Source organism: Syzygium oleosum, unplaced genomic scaffold, assembly GCF_021117445.2.
Source record: "Syzygium oleosum isolate NSW1041296 unplaced genomic scaffold, Sole_v2.1 Sole_v2.30, whole genome shotgun sequence".
Classification (NCBI taxonomy): Eukaryota; Viridiplantae; Streptophyta; class Magnoliopsida; order Myrtales; family Myrtaceae; genus Syzygium; species Syzygium oleosum.
This window is the reverse complement of record NW_026607514.1, coordinates 307,992-329,417: the sequence shown is the minus strand read 5'-3', so window position 1 is coordinate 329,417 and position 21,426 is coordinate 307,992. Positions and strand designations below refer to the sequence as shown.

Below are 21,426 nucleotides of genomic sequence, written 5' to 3'. Positions count from 1 at the left end.
GTGGGCGGTGAAGTCGAAGCCGAAGATGGGGAGGATGAAGAGAGCGACAAACTGCTTTATGCCTCACACTGCTCGCAGGTGAAGAGGCGACCCCATTTGACGGAGCCATAGCCGAGGAGGAGTGCCACGGACAGTGGGAAGATGGAGCTTACCACCTCGTACACACGTCATGCCACCCTATCATCTTCTTGTTTGAAAGCCCTTGGGTTGTCTCTTTTGCTTGTCCCAGTGATCAATGATTGGTGATCTATGAGGATAATCAATATAAACATTATGGTAGGATATTTTATACTTTTTGTCTTCTGGTAATTTCGTAAAAAAATGTAACATGATTGGCAAGGTAATTTCTATTTAGATTTGGCTCAAAAAAATTCTCAGTTAGATTGTTAATTCCTCTTGAAAAGATTTGTATTGATAGGCAGGGTCAAGGCACGAAAGCTACACAAAATGGAATAACAAGGGGAGTAGATTTGTATAGATGATCAAGGCACAAAAGCTGCATGAAATGGAATAACAAAGGGAATAGATCAATTTGACAAGGGAACAATGTGTTGCGAGAGAGACATATGGGAATATATGTGTTGTTTGATCAATTTGACAAGAAGACAGATGATTGTGGAGAGCAGTCCTTCAGCCACAAGTGCTGTTTATATAGATGCTTCAGATTTGTCTTCCGACAACATGACGATGCAAGTGGAAGAAGGTTAAGAAGGGTCGAAACAACGGTTGGGAAGAGGAAGATAAAAATGGAATCTTGATCCTAAAGAACGAGGCAGGGTAAACCAAATAACCATGCGACGTGTCCATTTAAGATGGGGGAATAAAGCAACTGTCAGAGCAGTAGCTTCGAGACCAAAAAAATAAAAAAAGAGAGTAATAAAGTAGCCCGACATTTTCTCGCGCGGGTTCCAAAGAGCTTACTTCTTTGTCAAATTAAGGACCCCCAAGTGGGGTCAAATTCTCAAAAAGGGGTTCAAAGTGAACATTGTGTTAAATAAGGGCCTGAAGTGCTCAATCAGTCTCAAATAAAGACCCGAAGTGCCCAAAATATCTTAAATAAGGACCTGGGTCCCCGGCCGGCCAAAATACCTGTCGGCCCACGAGAAAGTTACTGTTCCGGCATCGGAACAGTAACTTTTTAACTTTTTTATTATTTTCTTTCCTTTTTTCCTTTTCTGTTTTTGTTCTTTTCCTTTTCCTTTTCCTTTTCTTTTTTTTTTATTTTCTTCCTCCGCCGGCCATAGCCGGGGCCGGCGGAGGTCGCCGGCCTCAGGCGAGGCCGCCCTCGCCCGCGTCGGGCGAGGGCCGCCCTCGCCAGTTGTAGGCGAGGTCGAGCCTCGCCAAATCTGGCGAGGGCTTGGCCTCGCTCACGCCGGGCGAGGCTCGACCTCGCCGGCCTCGCCGGCGTCGGGCGAGGCCGGCCTAGCCGTTGCGGCGGCGAGGTCGAGCCTCGCCGGTGTCGGGCGAGGCCGGCCTCGCCCGACGCCGGCGAGGCTCGACCTCGCCTGCAACTGGTGAGGCCGGCGACCTCCGCCGGCCCCGGCTATGGCCGGCGGAGGAAGAAAATAAAAAAAAAAAAAAGGAAAAGGAAAAGGAAAAGAACAAAAACAGAAAAGGATAAAAGAAAGAAAATAATAAAAAAAATTAAAAAAATCTTGTTCGGTGCCGAAACGCAACTTTCGCCCGGCCGGCGTGTATTTTGGCCGGGGACCCAGTGTCCTTATTTGAGACATTTTGGGCACTTCAGTCCTTATTTGAGCTCGATTAAGCACTTCAGACCCTTATTTGACACAATATTCACTTTGGACCCCTTTTTGAGAATTTGACCCCACTTGGGGTCCTTAATTGAAATTTTCCCTAGTATTTAGAAGGAGGGTTAATATCACAAAAAATCTCAAATTAATTCATCTATAATAATTTTACTCAAAATTAATATTTTGACCATAAAAAATCATAAATTGATACACCTGTGATAATTTTATTCTTAGTTTGTTTCGATTAAATTTTACTGTCAAATTACTTTGTTAAATGACACGCGACAGTTGACTGATGTGCCGATTTTATATTTTACCCTTCGTTTGTCATAGGTATATTGGTTTGTGATTTTTTTTGTATTAATTCAATTTAACGGAAACTAACGGAGGGTAAATTTGTTACAAATATACCAGTTTGGGGTTTTTAGCGGTCAAAATATTAGTTTGGGATAAAATTGTTACAAATGTACCAATTTGGGATTTTTTGTGAACATAAAATTAGTTTTGGGTAAAATTATCACAGATGTACCAGTTTGGGGTTTTTCGTGGTATTAACACTTAGAAGAATTAAAATCAAAGGGGTATACGCTGTACCGATCCCTATGTTGTGCATTTGATTCACAAGACCATTGCTCGATTTCTAAATTAACTCCTCGAGGCTCATGTATATTTACGTGTAAAATTTTGTAAGACCACTACTAGTTGTTCTAACACTTGAGCTATTAACTGTATGCGAGGCTTCAATATTTAGATAATTTGAAACTCTTCATCCTGCGCAAGCTGGACTTTGATCTAGGATGAAAACAGGAACGTGTTCAATTAACAATTGTTTTCCCGCGGGGAGGTAACATATAGCTAAACACATTAACACTTTAGACACTATCAATTGCGACTACAACATGAAGAATTTTTCTATGAAAGCATGTATGGCTCATGTCATGTTGAGACAGAAATCGTTCTATATTTCCATTAAGCTTAGTTGGGTATTTATTTACCCAAGAGTACATTTTAGAAGATTTACTAGCAAGAAATGAAATACATAAAATAGAAAACTTTTTAACTTCTAAAGATAAGATTCCAAATCTTCCAAAACTGATAGCCCTATATTTGGTTGATACACCCCCTCAAGTGGAAGAGTAGAGATTGCGAATCTTCAACTTGTCTCGTAAAAATACAAAACGTGCTTTAGGAAGAGCTTTGGTGAGAGCATCAGCTAGTTGGTCAGCTGTGGATATAAACTGCACACTGAGTTGTCGTTTGGCGACGTGATCATGAACAAAGTGGAAGTCAATTTCAACATGTTTGGTACAAGCATAGAAAACCGGATTTGCAGACAGATAAGTGGCACCAATATTATCGCACCAAAGGATGGGAGGACCTTGAAGAGGGAACCCAAACTCTTGAAAGAGTGACTCAAGCCAAATGAGTTTAGCTGCAGCATTGCCAAGAACTTTATACTCAGACTCTGTGGAAGAGCGCGATATGGTTCGTTGTTTTCTAGAACTCCAAGAGATCAAATTAGGACCAAGAAAAATAGCATAACCTCCAGTTGACTTCTTGTCGTCAAAACTACCAGCCCAATTTGCATCGGAAAAAGCTTCCAAGCGATTATCATTGGATCGCGAAAGAAGCAAACCTAACGACCTTGTATATTTGAGATAGTGCAATATGCGTTTCACCATTTGCCAGTGGTCTTCAGTAGGTTCATGCATGAATTGACAAGCTTTATTAACGGCAAAGAAGAGATCTGGTCTTGTCATTGTCACATATTGCAGGGCACCAACTATATAGACCGATACAGAGTAGGATCGGACATTAGAGTACCCCCTTTCTCATATGGTTTTGTAGTCGTGGCCATAGGAGTTTGGACAGGCTTGCACTCATACATCCCAGCCCTGTGAAGAAGATCATTAATATAACGTCCTTGAGAGAGAAGCAGCCCGTTAGAGTGAGGGACAATCTCTATCCCAATGAAGAAGTGGAGCGGGCCAAAATCCTTAATGGAGAACTCTATAGATAATTTCTCTAAGATTGCACTGATAGTAAAAGATGCATTACCTGTAACTAGAATATCATCAACATAGATAAAAAAATAAATAAATGACACCAGTGCCTCTTCAATAGATAAATAATGAGGGATCTGTTTGTGATGCTGAGAATCCCAAATGAAGCAAAAACTATGAGAGTAGTTGAAACTAGGCTCTTGGAGCCTGCTTGAGACCAAATAGAGAACAATGCAACTTGCAAACATAATCACAACGAGTTGGGTCTTGAAACCCAGGGGGTTGTTCCATGTACACCTCTTTAGAAAGAATTCTATGTAAGAAAGCATTGTGCACATCTAGTTGTCGCACTTGCCACTCTTGAGAGACAGCTAGAGATAACATTGAGTGAACAGTCGTAATTTTCACAACTGGACTGAAGGTTTCCGTATAATCCAAGCCATGTTGTTGATGAAAATCCTTAGCGACCAAGCGAGCTTTATAGCACTCAAGATTATCATCCGCTTTGCGCTTAACTCTGTAAATCCACTTACACCCAACGAAGTTCATAGAGGAAGTGCGAGGGACCAAAGAACATGTGCCATTTTTTAACAATGCATTAAATTCATCGATCATAGTTGCATGCCACTTAGGGATTTTGTTGGCTTAGGTGAATGAGGTTGGTTCGGTGAGAAGGGTGGTGGTAGTATTAATTTGAGGAGGACGAGAGTGAAATTGAATGGTGTGGGTACATGTTGGACTAGGTGGGGGCGGCAGCGGCGGCGATGGAGAGGATGATGAGGAGGGGGAATGATAAAGTTCATGGAGGGGCCTGGTTCTTAGGGCAGGGGAGATGAATGAATCGGTATTAGATGACATTGCGGGAGCCGGTGTAGGATTTTGTGATCTCACTATATTGATAGGCGGAGGAACGCCAATAGGGACCGAAGCTCACAGTACCAGGATAGGTGTAAGAAGTGAGAGGTGATGGACTGAGAATGGAAGGGGTTGCAAAAGGAAAACAAGTTTCATCAAAACGAACATGTCGAACAGTGTATAAATGATTAGTGACAGGGTCTAGGCAGCGATACCCTGTACGAGAGGAATTGTATCTCAAGAAAATACAAGGAACAGAGCGAAAATCCATCTTATGGGGGTTATAAGGTCGTAGATATGGGAAACAGCAACACCCAAAGATTTTTAATAAGGATTAATTCAGAGGGTGATTGTAAATCATTTGAAAGGGGGAGATGCGATTAGTGACCTTGGATGGCATCCGATTGATGAGGTAGACCACCGTTTCAAATGCGTAGCGCCAGTATTCGTGAGGGACAGAGCCATGAGCTAATAATATTAAACCGGTTTCAACTATATGCCTATGACGACGCTCAACCGCCCCTTGCTGTTCATGAGTATGAGGGATGGAGATACGATGAGCAATACCAATTTTTGAGAAAAAAGAGGGGAGGGCACAAAATTCCCCACCCCAGTCCATTTGAACAACTTTTATTTTTCATGAAAATTGACGTTCAACAAGAGCTTGGAACGTACGAAAAACAGAATAAATATCTGACTTTGCTTTAAGAGGATAAAACCAAGTAAATTTGGTGCAATCATCAACAAAAATAACGAAATAGCGATGACCATAAGTTGCAACAAAATGAGAAGGACCCCAAACATCACTATAACTTAAATCCAACGGAAATAAACTACGAGTTTGAGACAATCCTAAGGACTGACGACTAGCCTTGCCCGATTGACAAGCTGTACATAACTGACTCAACCGTGTTGACATGACACGGCAAATTATTCTCTTTGATCATAAACCATAAGAGATGCACATGGGGATGGCCAAGACATTGATGCCAGCCATCCATCGAAGTTTGTTCCGCAATACTAGCAGTAAGCATTGAAGGTTGTTACGGTATGGTGTAAAGACCACCACTACTCGGGTCAGAAAGAAGAACCACCTTTGTCACTAGATCCTTCACAAGAAAGTGGATAGGATAGAATTCAAAGAAGACATTATTGTCAGACGAAAATTTTTGAACCGAAAGTAAACGCTTAGAAATATCAGGGACATGAAGAACATCATTTAAACGTAAAGAAAGATTTGAAATAGAGGAGAGAATAGAAGAAGTAGCAATATTAGTGATTTTGAGACCCTTACCATTGCCCAAGTGTAGTTGATCCGATCCATTATAAGTTTCGTAATAAGAGAGGGATTGTATATCAGGTGTGACATAATAGGAGGCACTAGTGTCAGGATACCAAGGTACAATGTTGGCAGGTGTAGGTAAAAGAGGGGGAAGGGCATGGCTCAGGTTGGCATTGGGAGAGTAAGAAGGTTGATAAGATGAAGTATACAGAGGGGTATGTGTAAGGTACGAAGGGGTATGCGTAGGGGGCGGGTAATAAGGCATACTTGAAGGGCGATAACAACATGTAGCAGCAGTGTGATTTGTACGTTGACAGATGGAACACCATAACTGACCTTGTTGAGCACCACAGGCACCACGACCACAGCCAAAGCGACCACCGCGACCCCACGATCTCTAGACGGACCACAGCTAAAGAAAGAGAAACCAGGATAGGTGGTGGCATTTCGTTGAGTAGAGTTAGCCTAAGAGGAAGGCTTAGAGATATGCAACTTTTTGAAAGCTTTAATACTCTCGTGACTAAAGAGAAGACCTTGAAGATCCGTAAACGAAATTGGTTCATAACGGCCAAGAAATGTAGGAACATGTCTTGGAGATCAAATCGGAGACCACCGAAGAAGTGGACATTGAAATCCTTTGGTTCAAGAGGCTTGCCTGCAGTACCCATCTCATTGGCAATGGATTTAGCACGCTGGAGGAAATCAATAACTGATTCGTTCTGTTTCTGTTGTAGATGTTGGAGACTGAGATGAAGAGAGAGCATACGTGTAGCGGAGGCTAAGCCAAAAAAGGCATTGAGAGCATCCCAGATGGCTTTACCGGTTGATTTATCAAGAATGAGAGATAAGATTGATTCTGAGAGGGACACAATTAGAAGACTCATGATGGAAGCGTCATGTTGTTGCTAGAGAGCTGCTTGGGTTGCATCAGAGGGACACGATTTGGTTCTATCGACATAACCGTAGAGGTTTTGTCCCTTGAGAAATGGGATAACTTGTGCTTTCCATAGCAAGTAATTGGATGTCTTGAGACGTAGAGAAAGAAAGTGATGAGCAGATTCGAACAGAGGAAGTGTAGAAGATGGGTTTATAATGGCAGTTATGGTGGTGGTGGCCGGGGATTCTCCAGGGCCATATTGACCGCTCCTCCCTCTTCTCCACCCCCCCCCCCCCCCCTAAAAAAAAAGGAGAAGAAGAAAGCTAAGGTTGAAAGGGACGTTAGCCCTAGATGGCTCTTGATACCATGTTGAGACAAAAATCGTTGTATATTTCCATTAAGCTTAGTTAGGTATTTATATACCCAAGAGTATATTCTAGAAGATTCACTAGCAAGAAAAGAAATACATAAAAAAGTAAACTTTCTAACTTCTGAAGATAAGATTCCTAATCTTCCAAAACTGATAGCCCTATATTTGGTAGATATATATTTGGTTAATATGTCAGATCGTCTCATACACAGCATGTTCAATTTGTTTGTCTATTTTACCATGTCCAGGAATGTTCCCAGATGTAGTCGTGGCGATTGTACAAGTACACATCTTGCAATGGACTTATAATTGCGAGTGAATATGAAAACAAAGCATGCATCCTATTAGGTTATGAAGTTTATTGCATAGCTATCAAAAACCATGACGCCTCACAAAAATGGCCGATTAGTAGAAATGTCAAATGGACATTTGAGGTGCCATAATCATAGATATTTAAGGGGTCCAATCCTTTAAAGGAAGGGGAAATGGAAAAGTGCATATTCAATGCTCGACCTTGTATTACTCTTTCAATCTAATCCTAAAAAAATTGTGATTTTGCTAATCAAATCCTTGAATATTTAGAATTTTTCCAGTCAAATCCATGTATGTTCAATACGAGTTAAATTTATCTTTTGCTATTACATTGGCTTGAAAATTTTGCAGCTTAAGAGTGGGGATTGTTAATTACTAAATAAAGACATTGTTAATTACTAGATAAAGACATTGTCCCCTTGTCAAATTGATCTATTCCCCTTCTTATTCCATTTCGTGCAGCTTTCATAAGCGAGGATGAGAAACTCTAATTGAATACCAAAGCAGCAATTCATTATTTGTTCTGTGTACTTCAGCTATTGCAAATCGTTGTACATTTGGGTGAAATTTGCTTTTGCTAACTTTAGTTTCCATATTAATAGAAAATATTATACACCTATTTAGAGACGTGGACTCTAGCAATATTTAGTAGAGTGGCATGATTCGATTTGTTAAGAAATATGCTCTTGCTTTTGCTCACTTTCTGTTTCCATGTCGATTGAGAAGATCATAGACCTATTTAGGGATGTGGACTCTATCAATATTTAGGAGAGTGGTACAATTCGATTTGCTAAGCAATATGCTCTCTTATTTTTGCTGACTTTTAGTTTCCATATTAATTGAGAAGATCACCCACCCATTTAGGGGTATTTAGGAGATTAGATTTGCTAAGCAATGTGCTCAGGACAAAATTGAAATTGGACCTAAAATTGAGGTTTTGTTTTGGGGAATTAGGCCTAATTCTTTTGGTCAAATTATCTTTTCGATAGACTATAACCCAATTCAACAAATGACTTTATGTCTACATGCCCATGGTCCGGATATTTTGGAGCTTAGATAGATGGATTCGAGGTTAAAGTTAAAACTAAGACAGCTGTTTATGGGCACAACTTATAATTGGGGTCTACATTTTGTTTGATAAGAGTGGAAACGATTAGATTGATCTGACGTCCACGAGTAACATGCCAGAGTCCAGAAAACTAGCTTTGCTTTCAGAACAAATTACAAGAAAATGACGCCCTTCCATTGATGGCGCTGGAGAAGTAAAGGCCGAAGTGACATTGCTCACAGCTGATGGAGCTTCTGCGGCGGCAGATTGGTTACGCTGTTGATCAGCTATTACATTTCGCTTATTTCTAACGACACACAGAGAAAGTGTGAGTATTTAACACTCAACATGTTTTAAACTGTAACCCAAAGGGGCTGATTTTCTCTAGCGTGATGCTGTTGAGGCGATCCACCATGGAAGGAGTGAGATAGTTAACCCAATCACCCACCTCGCCCTTCCTAAAAAAGCTTTCCTTCTCCGCGGGAACACCCGGTAATTTGCCGGATTTGTTGACCTCCAGATCCTTCAGGGTCCTGAAGCTACACAATTTGGCTATCTCTTCTATCACACCTCCCTCCTCTTCCTCCCGAGTGAAGGGAAGCCCCACAAACTTGGCCACCTTCTTCAGCTGTCCTCCAATATCTTCCTTCAAGTCCTCGTACTTGAGGAACAACACCTTGTGTGGCCTCTCCAAGCTCTCTTTCCAGTACCCCGTGATGTGATCCCAAAAGGGTCCGAACACGATTTGCCCTTGGCAAAAGGTCTCGAAATGCTCTTCAAAGGACCACTCCGGCTGGTCGTGCGACCGCGCCGTCTCGAGTAAGAAGTGCCAGCAGGAAACCACGGTGTCCGATGGGTTCCGGCAGATGTAAATGATCCGGCAGTCCGACCGCTTGACGCTCTCCGGCAAGGATGTGTAAGGGATGTGCGTCGCTAGGAGCCGTGGCTCCGCCGCGCCGTCGAGGTCGGGCCACAGCTTATGCTCGACGAAAGGAACGACTTCATGGGGGTTCGAAGTGAGCAAGGGCGTGTTGGAGATGTCGAAGCGGGAGCGGTTAACGACGGAGAACACGAGGGCCTTCAGCCAGGTGGTTCCTGATTTGGGATTAGAGACCAGGACAATGTCCTTGTCTTCGGCTTCGAAGTGCCGCTGGAACGCGATCACGTTGGGAAGCATGGGGATCGGGCACCAAAAGTTTTGGTAAAGGCCATGGACAGGACGAACCGGGCCTTTGCTTATGGGAAGCGAAGAAATTAGTTCGTCGATGGCCTCCGGGTCATGCTCTTCAGTACCAACGACGGCGGACTGTGAAGGAAGTTGCCGGTGTGCCATGGTGGTGGTACCGCTGAGGCTTGGGTGTTTGAGTACGAATCGAAACAAGCACACGAAAGTGAAGCACCGAGAGTCACCACCATAACCTTTATCTCCACAGCTCAGTATTTCACTCCAATCAATGTTCTGCCCCTTAAAGGTCTGACAAAGTGTTTTTGAAAGGCTGCATGTATCAATCAATGTGACTAGGGCAAGACGATTGGACAAGCCAGTTGGCATGTAATGGTTGGCGCGTTGAGTCCCTTCTCATGGACTCCAAGCCGATCTTAAATCTGATATATATTTGGGCACGTTCGGTGAAATAACACTAGATAGTTTTATACGAGGAATAATGACACAAGTAATTTTTAATTTTAATGAAATATATAATATGATTCTTAAAATTTTAATTTATTCAGTATGGTTCATGAATTTTAATATAACGTGTAATGTGATTCCTGAACTTTTAATTTGTTTAATGTGGTTCATAAAATTTTGGTACTTGTTTAATTTAGTTTCCGGACTATAAAAAAATATGCAATGATGTCCTTCCATTAATTCAAGGTTATGGACCACATTGAACATTTTAACGTATTTAATCGATAACTATATGCTTCGGCATTTGTTTCCTACTTTTCCGCAAATATTGGCATACGCAACTCGATTCGTTCATGTCTCAACCAGAAAAAAAACAAAAAACAAAACAACCGGTCCGGTTCAATTTAGGAATGGGACAGGAATTGACCTATTCAGTCCGGTTGTCGATGGCACGTCAAATTTCTACTCAAGGAAAAGTTTCATGAACTGCCAGTATCTTAATTAATCGCATGTGTGGATACACACGTGTGATCACATCAATCATTGTCACCTAAAAGAAAAAAATTCACATGAATCCTAATTTAACAACAACAAGCGCATAGATGGACTTGGATCTAATGATCATACATAATCGTAGCCGTCCATTTTATGGAGATTAAATATAAAGCTCATCTAATCAAGGGTTATGATGATAGAATGGCTTCCGACGGTCAAAGTTCTGTTTCTGTTGTTAGACAGTTTGTCCAGTTCTTATAATTGCTCTTGTTCCACTTAGTAATCATATTTGATATATGGAATAGCAATACATTAATTACATATAATACGAAAAAACACGAAGTTTTGAAAATTCTAAACTTTTCTTGGATCGAGATTTCGGGAGACGCTCGGTCCTCGTAATTTTTCACCGTTAGATTGAAATACAACAGATCTCAATCGTTCAACGAACCTCGGATTGTGACACTTACTAAGAAAATATAGCATTAAATATCGGAAGTGGTCATGAAAGGGTACCGCCTCTTGCTAAATCAATCAAAATGATTGGCGGTACCTCACGATGAAAGTGTCGAGTTTAAAAGTACAATCCTCTTCTAAATCGATCAAAAGGATCGGTCCCCTCGTACGATAATCGTCCTGGGCGTCGATGACATCCTTGCCAAGATCCTCTGCTGACTTGGCCTCCGGGACCTGGCTGCCGCCGTGGTTAAACCGCACGGCCTCGTATAGGAGCCCTTGTGAATGCAATGGTCGGCCGTGAGGGCCTTGAGCGGCATGCTCCGATCCTCCTTCTGCACGCGGAGGAGGATGGGGTTGGGCCGGCGATTCTTGCGGCCCAGGTACGACGGAAACACCAGCTTCGCCGCCGATGCAGTGGTGACATCCATTGTTGAACAGAGAGAGATGATTGAAGTGTCTCGCTTCTTTCTTCTGCTTTGCGATATGCCCTTTAGACATCCGATAGCCTGAGGAGGAAATGCAGCATTATTGTACCAACTATTGTTAAATGAGCGGACAGTTGATTTGAACAAGGGTTAATACACTGAAAAATCCTAAACTAGTATGCTTGTGATAAATTTACTCTCCGTTAAATTGAATTAATACCACGAAAAATTACAAACTGGTAAATTTGTGACAAATAGAGGGGTAAAACCCTAAATTGGTACACTCGTCAACTGCAACGTGTCATCCAACTCAGCCATTTGACAATAAAATTTAACGGAAACCAACAGAGGCCAAATTTGTTACAGGTGTACCAATTTAAGATTGTAGTTTGGAGTAAATTTGTCACAAGTATACCAGTTTGGGATTTTCTGTGGTATTAAACCTTTGAACAATTATCTCTATTTTTTTAACCCTCACTCTCTTCGTTTTGTCTCATTTTGCTAAGTCTTTTCACAATTTTTTCTAAGCATTATGACGAATATTAATGATTTTGGGTTAGCACGTAGAAGTAAACTTTCATTTTGGGTGATCTTATCTAATTGTTCGTTTTGGTCGCATATCTCCGGCATTGGTACGGTTTTAATACGTTGCCCTAATTCCAAATAGCATTAAAATTTTTTATCGCCGGAGTGTCGATCAATATAAATTTTGTTCCACCGTGTACATGTTTAACATTCGAAGTGTGTCCGGGGGGGAAAAGGAACCATAAATGACAGGGTTGATTATCGAGGAGGTTTGGTCCCAAGGCACAACACGTATTTTGTACATGCAATCGTGTGAAGGATTTGTGAGTGAGGGTGATGATGTTGCAGTTGGGTGTGGTTTGAAGGCCAAATCAAATCAAAACGTTGAAATATGATTTGATAAAAACTCAAACCAAATCAAACCGTTTTCAATAATTGGAGCCGAACCAAACCAAAATCATTTTGGTTTTGTTTCAAATCGTGACCGAAGATACTTGCATTTTTATCAAAACTTCACCTATACCGTCTTAAAAAAATACATATAAATCCAAGTTTTCAATTGCATGTGAATACAACTAATATTATCGATGGAAGTTATTTTCCCATCCTAAATATGGAATGGATGAAAGTTTTTAAAGTGTAGAGTTGTGATTATATATGCTCGTTTAGTCCTAATTTAATCATATCTCATAAGTTGACACTGAAACAGATCCGGTTACATAAGCCTTGATTTCTAGAGTGACAGATCAGCCAAAATCAAAACGTGTGGACTGTTATTAAAGATATGCATACTCTGACGGTTCATGGATATTATTTTTCGATAACTAAAGTGAAGATGAGAGAGATGTGACCGGGCCAACCTTATAGAGCCTAGCATGCTTGTTTCGATAAGATCAACCTTAGGAACCGTAAAACTATGTCGTAAGCCCATTGCCGGAGGACGGACTCGTTAGAGATGCGCGCAAGTGCTTGAAGGGTTGGAGTGTATTGAAATCCCGCATCGAATACGCATAAGATGACTTGAATGGCTTATAACTGGTTCCACAATTTCCAATGTTGTCCCTTTTTTGAAATTGGAATGTTGACTTTTTTTTAAATCTCTATCTTGCGTGCTCAATTGGGCTTCTGCCAACAAGCGCACTCACACATCTATCCTCTTTCATCTTCAATTTATTTACTTATAAAGTAAAGGACAAAAGAATACATAAAATTTGATGATGTGATGGAGTTAAAAGGCCGGTAACATATTTGTGGGAAGCTTTTTCAAGAGCCTTGTGATGTGCACAAGTAAACATCTATGCAAGTGTTTAATGAGTTTTCATCACGACACTTCCCTTAGTACTTGTTTCAACGGAATAAACTTTGTGTTCTCACAGGGCAATTATAGGACTTTGTGTTCTCACAGGGCAAGTTATAAAGTGCGTATCTTTATTGCCATTCAAATTTAAGTAAGTTTACAACCATAAAGAAGTAAAGTAACTCAGGTACTTCCATCAGAAGATAGAACATCACGAGAACTTATTGTTAGGGCTTCTTAAATTATTCAACAGAGCATTTGAAATTTCAAGGATAAGCGTCGGGGTTTTGGAGAAGGTATGCTTCGGCGACTTTGTACATTCCGAAAGCTCGCTCTTTGCCTGCCTTTAACGTCATCTTCTTTAAGCTCAACATCTCCCTTCGTGTAGTACGTGCTCGTCATCTTGTTCTTGCTCCCGCCTTCCGGTGTTGGTTCAAATTTGACTTCGTAAACAATAGATTCAAACTTCTCCTTAAGATCGATCATGGTATACTTGTATGTGAATGTCTCTAGGTTCAGCTCATCCACACGATTCTTCATGCTGCTAAGCTGACCACCTGTATACAATAGAAGGAGATCACATCATGGTATACTTGTCTACACCCTAATATTTGTTAAAGCAAGAAAAGTAGCACATTTATATAGCAAAAAAGCATGATTACCTTCAATGAAGTTGATTTGCTTGATGGTTCCAGCCCCTCCATCGCCTTGGATGACGTCAATGCTCTTAATAGCTTGAGGCATAAGTTTTTATGTGAGTCCACGACCATGGCCTTGAACAATTTTGCCGGAGGGATTGAGGAAGTGTATTCATTTGTGAAAGTGAACATACCCATGATGTCTTTAAGGTCGCTAGCTAAAGAAATATGAACAATATGATCAGGGAGAGTGGAGTTGGAGGAGCTTTGTGAGCTTGGGATAGAAGAGATAAGAATGAGGTATACTTATAGGATGGAGTGGAGGAGTCCTGATCTTTCCTGAGTGTATTCCATTGGCTGATAAATTCTAGGATTGCCGAACTCGCAAAGCACCAAACATTATGCTTTTTGTCATGTTTTGCATGAAAGAAACTTCACTAAGTAGATTAGGGTTTCATTTTCTAATGTGTGAGATTAAGAGAGACCGCTAGGGTCCAAAAGAGAGTATTTCTCACGTTCATAGCTGTCCTTGGGCAAGCAGTACAATGGCAACCAAGCAAAACAATGAATCTTAATAACTAGACGGGCTAATGTACTATAATTAAAATTTTCAACGGACCATGCATTTTCTTACGAACAGATATAGACACGTCCGTTGTGGGTTGTTCAGTTTGAATTACGATTAGGGTGCATTTGATAACCATTCTCTACTCATAAATGAATTTTTTTTATTCCATTCTTGGAAATAATTTCTGAGCATTTGAAAGCGTTTAGTAACTGCAAAAAATTTCTATTCATGGAATACAAAAAGAATAGAAATACGTTTGGTAATTACACAAAATTTCTTTTTGTTAATAATATTTTAATAATATTTTGAATTTTTTTAATATTTCTTTCTTTTTTTCTTCTTCTCCTTCCTTGGCCCATGGCTGGCAAGGGTGGCCCTCGTTGCTCGGGGCCTAAGTGAGGGCATCCCTTGCAGCTCGCGGCCTAGGCGAGGACGGCTCGTGGCTTGGGGAGGGCTGCCCTTGCCCGGGCCGTGAGGGTCCAACCCTCGCCCTCGCTAGCACTGGCCTGTGGCCGGCCGCCACCGGTCACAAGCCAGGAAAGAACAAGAAGAAGATGAAAAAAAAAAAATTCTTTTTCATTTCTGATTCTTGTTCCCCTAATCAAGAATAAAAGAATCAATAATCAACTTTTTTTTTTAATTCTTGATTCTGTTCCAAAACTGATTCTGGGAACAAATTTTTGCCCGGGAACAAAAAATTCACCAAACGAATTTCCGTTCTTTTTTTTTTTTCTGTTCCCCGGAACAAAAGAATAGAATCGGGCAGCGTTTGCCCGGTTACCAAACATGCCTTTATTACTCCACGCCATCCGCAATCCCGAAGGTTCGATGCTGATGATCCCGTCATCAAAGCACGACCAAGATGCTAACAGTCAGAAAGTCGTGACAGCGCATCGAACTCGTGAATCCGTGAAAGACAAGAGGACTCCTTCACGGCCAATCACTTTAGTAGCGGGGAATCAATTCCCCAATTAGAACGAGCACAAAATCGGGTCGAATCATCACACATCGAATATTGAATTCGTTGGGCTGTAGGCCCGGCCGAATAAGATTCTGCAGCCCACCGTCATCTTCAAGCACAAAACGCCCCCTGAGGCGCCAATCCCTCCTTCCCCTTCTCCCATCCCCCGCCGGCGGCCGTCGCAGATACAGCCGCCTCTCTACGCCGCGCCCCCCCGCCTCCCCCCACCCTCGGCTGGTCGAACCGGAAGGGCGCAGATGGAGAAGCGCGAGGAGGAGGGAGCAGCGACGGCGGCGGCGGCGGCGGCGGCGGAGGCGGTAGGGGAGGCGGAGGTGAACCCGTGGGAGGTGTCGGGGAAGATCGACTACGACAAGCTGATCGACAAGTTCGGGTGCCAGAGGCTCGACCGGTCCCTGATCGATCGCGTCCACCGCCTCACCTCCCGCCCTCCCCACGTCTTCCTCCGCCGCGGCGTCTTCTTCGCTCACAGGTCGTCTCGCCTTCGCCGCCGGGCCCCCTTTTTCCTCCTCTCTCTCTCTCTCTCTCTCTCTCTTCCTTCGATCGCTCCGCGCTGGAGCTCATCGCGTTTTTGGATTTTGGTTGTGGCCAGGGACTTCAACGAGGTCCTGGACGCTTACGAGAGAGGGGACAAGTTTTACCTCTACACCGGCAGAGGGCCGTCGTCCGAGGCTTTGCATCTGGGCCACCTGATCCCTTTCATGTTCACCAAGTCAGTCGCTCATCTCTTACTGTATACTGATATTGTAGCATTTGCGTTTAGCGTGATGTAGCTAGCGACAATGGATCATCTTGTGCTGTTCAAAGAGAAGACAGCGGGTTAAGAAACTGGCAAACTGAATATTTTAGCGAAGGGGATTGTGTGGCAAGGGGAAGTTGAGCTTTGGTTTCCTTTGTTTTGCGATACATTGGTCGTTCGACCGTTGAATTATTCCTTTTATTGGCAAAATTTGAGCTTGGCCACGGTAATTGTAATCGTGATTGTAAACCGACTTTACATCAACTCTACAATTGATTGACGGATTGAGCGGCATATATCCTGGTTTCGGCATCCCTTGTAATAAATTCACTATCAACGTTTGAAACATCTTGGATATACTTTTGCTAATTATAGAATGAATCATTGTTATAAAGTATTGGATCCTGTAGTTTGCTCTGCTCGTAACCTAAATATGTTGCCGTTTTCGGGTAATCACAGCATTTAAGAATCTTTAGTCGAGAATTTTCGTCGTATAATTACATGTCTGGAAATTTCTTCCGGAAAGTTTCTGTTAGTTGTCCTATAACCGAAATTGTGATCTGGTTACATGCGATGCTTAGCGTGTGTCACTGTCTCCAGATATCTGCAAGATGCCTTTAAGGTTCCTCTGGTAATTCAACTTACCGACGATGAGAAATGCATGTGGAAGTCCCTCTCTGTGGAAGAAAGCCAAAGACTTGCAAGGGAGAATGCTAAAGACATTATTGCTTGCGGTTTCGACATAACAAGAACTTTCATTTTCTCTGACTTTGATTATGTTGGTGGGTAAGTAAGAATAATGTGCGGCATTAAGTTTGGAAAATATTATAATTCCTTATCTCACAAGCTCTTGGGTATTATACTAAAATTCCTTGGTGAATCTTCACTTGTAAACTGTTCCGAATTTGTCCTAGTTTGAAGGTTTCCATGAACTTCATTCTTAGAATCATTGTGACTTCGAGACAATGGTCATGATATTTTCCTTGTCTGAAATATTTTATTTGATGTTTCTGCAGTGCCTTCTACAAGAACATGGTGAAGGTTGCTAAGTGTGTCACATATAATAAGGTTATTATAATTTGCTTTCTTTTTCTAAAAGGAGGTGACAGCCCTCTTGCACATTCTTTAAGTTTAAGCCAAGAGTGTTTCTGTTAATCTTGGTCATTTAACTGGTGGTATGTAGGCTGTGGGTATTTTTGGTTTCACCGGTGAAGATCATATAGGAAAAATTAGCTTTCCACCAGTGCAGGTATCCTCCAAGGCTCTATCTACTGATTATGTGTTGATTGTTTGTGCTTGATTTTTGGCTGTTTCCTTGTTATTTCTAGTGGTGTGAGTGATTGTGCTAACAAACATAGACTTCTGGTATCATGACCAGTGAAAACTGGTACTCTCTAACTGTGAAATTGCCGTAAGAACTAACAGACTCTGCTTGGGCTAACTCACTGTTCATTATATCTTGCAGGCTGTACCTTCTTTCCCATCTTCTTTTCCGCATCTATTCAGTGGAAAAGATCATCTTCGATGCTTGATCCCTTGTGCAATAGATCAGGTGGCTGTTTCTCTCACTGCTGAAAACCTCCCTTTATTGTTCTTCTGGTTGTGTAATTGCCAAAGTAATAACAAATCCTTGTATTTAGTTAGTCCTATGACATTTTCCTATGACTATTCAAGAGGAAGTTTTCATCTTATGGAATGCTATTTTATGGTATTACTTGATTTGTAGCTCGTGAATAATTTCATATGGATCAACTCAGTTGATCGAACGATCATCTTTCTTCCAATGGCATCTTTATTCTGATAAAGAGGACTTTTTGTGCCTCCTTATGTTTGTGGTTAAATTTCCATATCTCCCTTCTTCCTGAAATCCCATCCTTACTATTTTAACTTTTTTTTTTTCGGTCAGGATCCTTATTTCAGAATGACTAGAGATGTAGCTCCCAGAATCGGATATCACAAGCCTGCGCTGATTGAGTCCTCATTCTTCCCCGCTCTTCAGGTCTTATTTTATTCTTGCACATATTCTATGCATTTAGTGGTTAGAACAAAGGGTTTGTTTTTCTCTATGCAAAGTACGAAGATTTTTATGCCAGAGTAGTTGCTTGAGTTTGTTCGAGGTTGTGTTCTCTCTCTCTCTCTCTCTCTCTAACCTGAATAGGAAGGAATCCCATGGTGCACTGCTTTTTGCTTTTCCTATGTTTGAGACAGAATTGTTTACAATGTAAGCAATAGAAAAGAACTCTACTTGGGTAGTGTGAGTATTCTATTGTCGCCATGTTTACCGAAACTTTGAGGGAAGAATTGAGTATGAACATGCTATCTTACATGGATGTGGCATTGCATGATATAATTTGAAATGTTACAAATCCAGAACTTAAGGTTCATGGAAGCTCCAGCATTTGACTTTGAAGTTTTCTTATCCAACACCTAGTATGTTGAATGAAGTCCTCATCAATGTCATAAATGATATCATTACTACCAGCAAGCATATCTTGTCCATTCAGTGCTTCTTCCACATCAAGTTGACCATGCTTTCCTAGCTGTGTGAATGAAATTGGATTTTTGTTTTCCTTATATGACTTGTAAAGAATCGCATCTTCTCTTTACTGCAACACAAAGGGCATGCACATTTCAGTGGAGTTTGACATTGGGTAATGAAATCATGTAGGGGGATACTGGGAAGATGTCAGCTAGTGACCCAAATTCGGCCATATATGTGACAGATTCTGCAAAGGACATTAAGGACAAGGTTTGCTGCTGGCATTCTTTCACCTGTTCTTTTTTCATGATCATCACAGAATTTCGATGAATTGTGTTTGGCAGAATAACTAAGGGATTTGGCATTATCCATGTTTCTCAGATATTGTTAATTGTGGTTCTGTCTGAGATGTTGGCAAAGATGTTGCCAAATTTTTTGACTTGTGAGCAAATGGCATTTATCAGTGTGGGCATGCTTTGTGATGTCGTCAATTCCCTTCCTTTATTCGTTTGAAAAAAGATAGGATATCATGTAACTTAATAGCTGATGAGAAATTTGATTGCAGATGCACTCATGCAATCATAAAATTTCCATTTAAGGATAATGAATATATTATTGGTCTAGGTAAATACATTGTTCTATTTGGAGCAAAATATATCCTTATTGCATACCTATCTATCAGGCGGAAGCTTCGATATTCCTTTGGCAACCATCAATTGCTGGTGTTTATGTCTGCAGATAAACAGATATGCATTTACTGGTGGACAAGACACCAAGGAAAAGCAAAGACTGTATGGTGCAAACCTGGAGGTACTTTTTTCCCGGAATTTTTCTTGTCCAGCATTGGATTCCTGAATCTCTGCGTCAAATTTCTAGATTTGAAGATAAATGAAATGATTGACTTGATAAATCTTGCTCGCTAGTCGGTGTATTGTTCTTAGCTAATAGTATCTGAAAATGGTCAGTTGTCCTTCGGTGTGAAACTTAATGGTGTAGTAGGAGTGTTTGTTTCTCAACTTCATTGTCATCTCTTTTCACGTCATTTAACATGAAAAATTATAGAGGATGTTACTTACATAATTGGTTCTTGTTGACATTGTAGGTCGATATACCAGTGAAATACTTAAGTTTTTTTCTTGAGGATGATGATGAGCTTGAACATATAAGGACGGTGAGATTACATTCCTTGTGGAAATTTGATGAATGGGTTATTTGAGTTTTGTGCTTGAGATTACCAGATCTTCTTGTTGTAGGAGTATGGATCGGGACGCATGCTAACTTTTGATGTGAAGAAGCGTCTTATTGAAATCCTGGTTGAGATAGTAGAGAGACATCGACAGGCTCGGGCTGCTGTGACAGATGAGGTAACCTTTTGGAATGCGTAAGCATGATTTCTTGATCATATATGATTAAACCTGGAATGTTCTTAGGTTGTCTTATCATGTGGTGAGAATAATTGCAGTGTAGGTTATAGTCCTTGTGAATGAACATGAAAATCTAACACATGAATGCGCTTTTGAATGTATTTCCATATGATCATGATAAATTGGCCATTTTCTGCAACACCTTGTATATGGTATACAAGATCTTTGTTCTCCAACTACACAGACACGGCAGCAAGAATATTATATTCCTAAGCTAATCAGTATGACTTAGATTAACAAAAAAAATTGACAGAGAAAATGATTTGGGCTGAAAATATGTCTTCTCCTATTTAGAAGTTTCAAATCCCACAAATGCAGTTCGCTTAAGTCTCGTCCTCAGATCCCGAGTAAGAGTCACAGTTTTTTCAGCGTATGATGCAATTTTCAATGCACCCTCTGAAACTTTCCAAACACCGATCGTGCACAACACGAGGACAGTCAGTACATTGGAAAGTGTGAAATTTCATTAACCGGTTGCTTCGTGAACAAAATCCTAAAGTAAATTCATCAACAGGAGTTGGTGATTCGATTGTTTTTTCCTTTTTTGACATTTTTTACTGCAGGGAGGCATTCATGATAACTTGATAATATTTCCTATCTTTCTGTTCTGATGGCAGATGGTGGATGCTTTTATGGCTGTGAGGCCTCTTCCCAGTATGTTTGGTTGAAGCTCGATTCTCAGCCAGTGTAAATTTCCTGGCAGTGAGTTGTGCACGATAAAGTTTGTTTGTTTTTTTTTCTTTTCATTTTTCCTGTCCTTTTTTTCCTATTTTAGTCGTCGATCAAAAGCCAAATCAAGGGCTACATCTTGAAAATTCCGGGATCAGTTTGGAATTCATTCTGGAAAACTAGTGCTGTACTGAGAACACTCACTGTTTGAGCCTTCTTCAACAGTCAGCCGTAAGATCTGGAGAAATTCTCACTCGCATTAATAGGTTATTATCTGGCGCATCATTGTAAAGATTATGTTAAATATAGCTTTTAAGTAACCAAGTAACAATCGTTCGCTAACTTAACGTACTCAATTTCACGCGACGTGCAATTGAATCTGTGAAACTCGAATTTATTTGTGTCTTATTGGATCTATTTCACGCATCACATACATCCTACGTATTGCAATTCTATCCTTCTTTGGTCATTGCAGCGGAAGCAAAGTGCAATTATAAAGATCCACTTCACCATTCCAAATTCATCAGAACCCTGAATTGTACGTCGTGAAATGTGTCTGTCTTTGTACTTAATCGTAAAAAGCTGTGCACAAGAGTGT

At 41.0% G+C, this 21,426-nt stretch overlaps 2 protein-coding genes and 1 pseudogene across 2 annotated transcripts; 1 reads left to right on the top strand and 2 right to left on the bottom strand.

Moving 5' to 3' along the window:
* Nucleotides 1-8,820: 8,820 nt before the first annotated feature.
* On the bottom strand, nucleotides 8,821-9,898 carry LOC115669417 (cytosolic sulfotransferase 15-like). The gene has a single exon (XM_030590629.2). It carries the CDS (start codon nucleotides 9,832-9,834, stop codon nucleotides 8,845-8,847), a length of 990 nt encoding a protein of 329 aa, XP_030446489.2. The 5' UTR covers nucleotides 9,835-9,898; the 3' UTR covers nucleotides 8,821-8,844.
* Nucleotides 9,899-13,446: 3,548 nt separating this feature from the next.
* LOC115694361 (major allergen Pru ar 1-like) lies at nucleotides 13,447-14,456 on the bottom strand (annotated as a pseudogene).
* Nucleotides 14,457-15,741: 1,285 nt separating this feature from the next.
* On the top strand, nucleotides 15,742-21,148 carry LOC115694373 (tryptophan--tRNA ligase, cytoplasmic). The gene is made up of 12 exons (XM_030621501.2): nucleotides 15,742-15,989; nucleotides 16,110-16,229; nucleotides 16,857-17,042; nucleotides 17,273-17,324; nucleotides 17,440-17,505; nucleotides 17,722-17,808; nucleotides 18,163-18,255; nucleotides 18,925-19,005; nucleotides 19,474-19,545; nucleotides 19,838-19,906; nucleotides 19,989-20,099; nucleotides 20,777-21,148. The coding sequence occupies exons 1-12, from the start codon at nucleotides 15,757-15,759 to the stop codon at nucleotides 20,825-20,827; spliced, it is 1,221 nt and encodes a 406-aa protein (XP_030477361.2). The 5' UTR covers nucleotides 15,742-15,756; the 3' UTR covers nucleotides 20,828-21,148.
* Nucleotides 21,149-21,426: the final 278 nt, after the last annotated feature.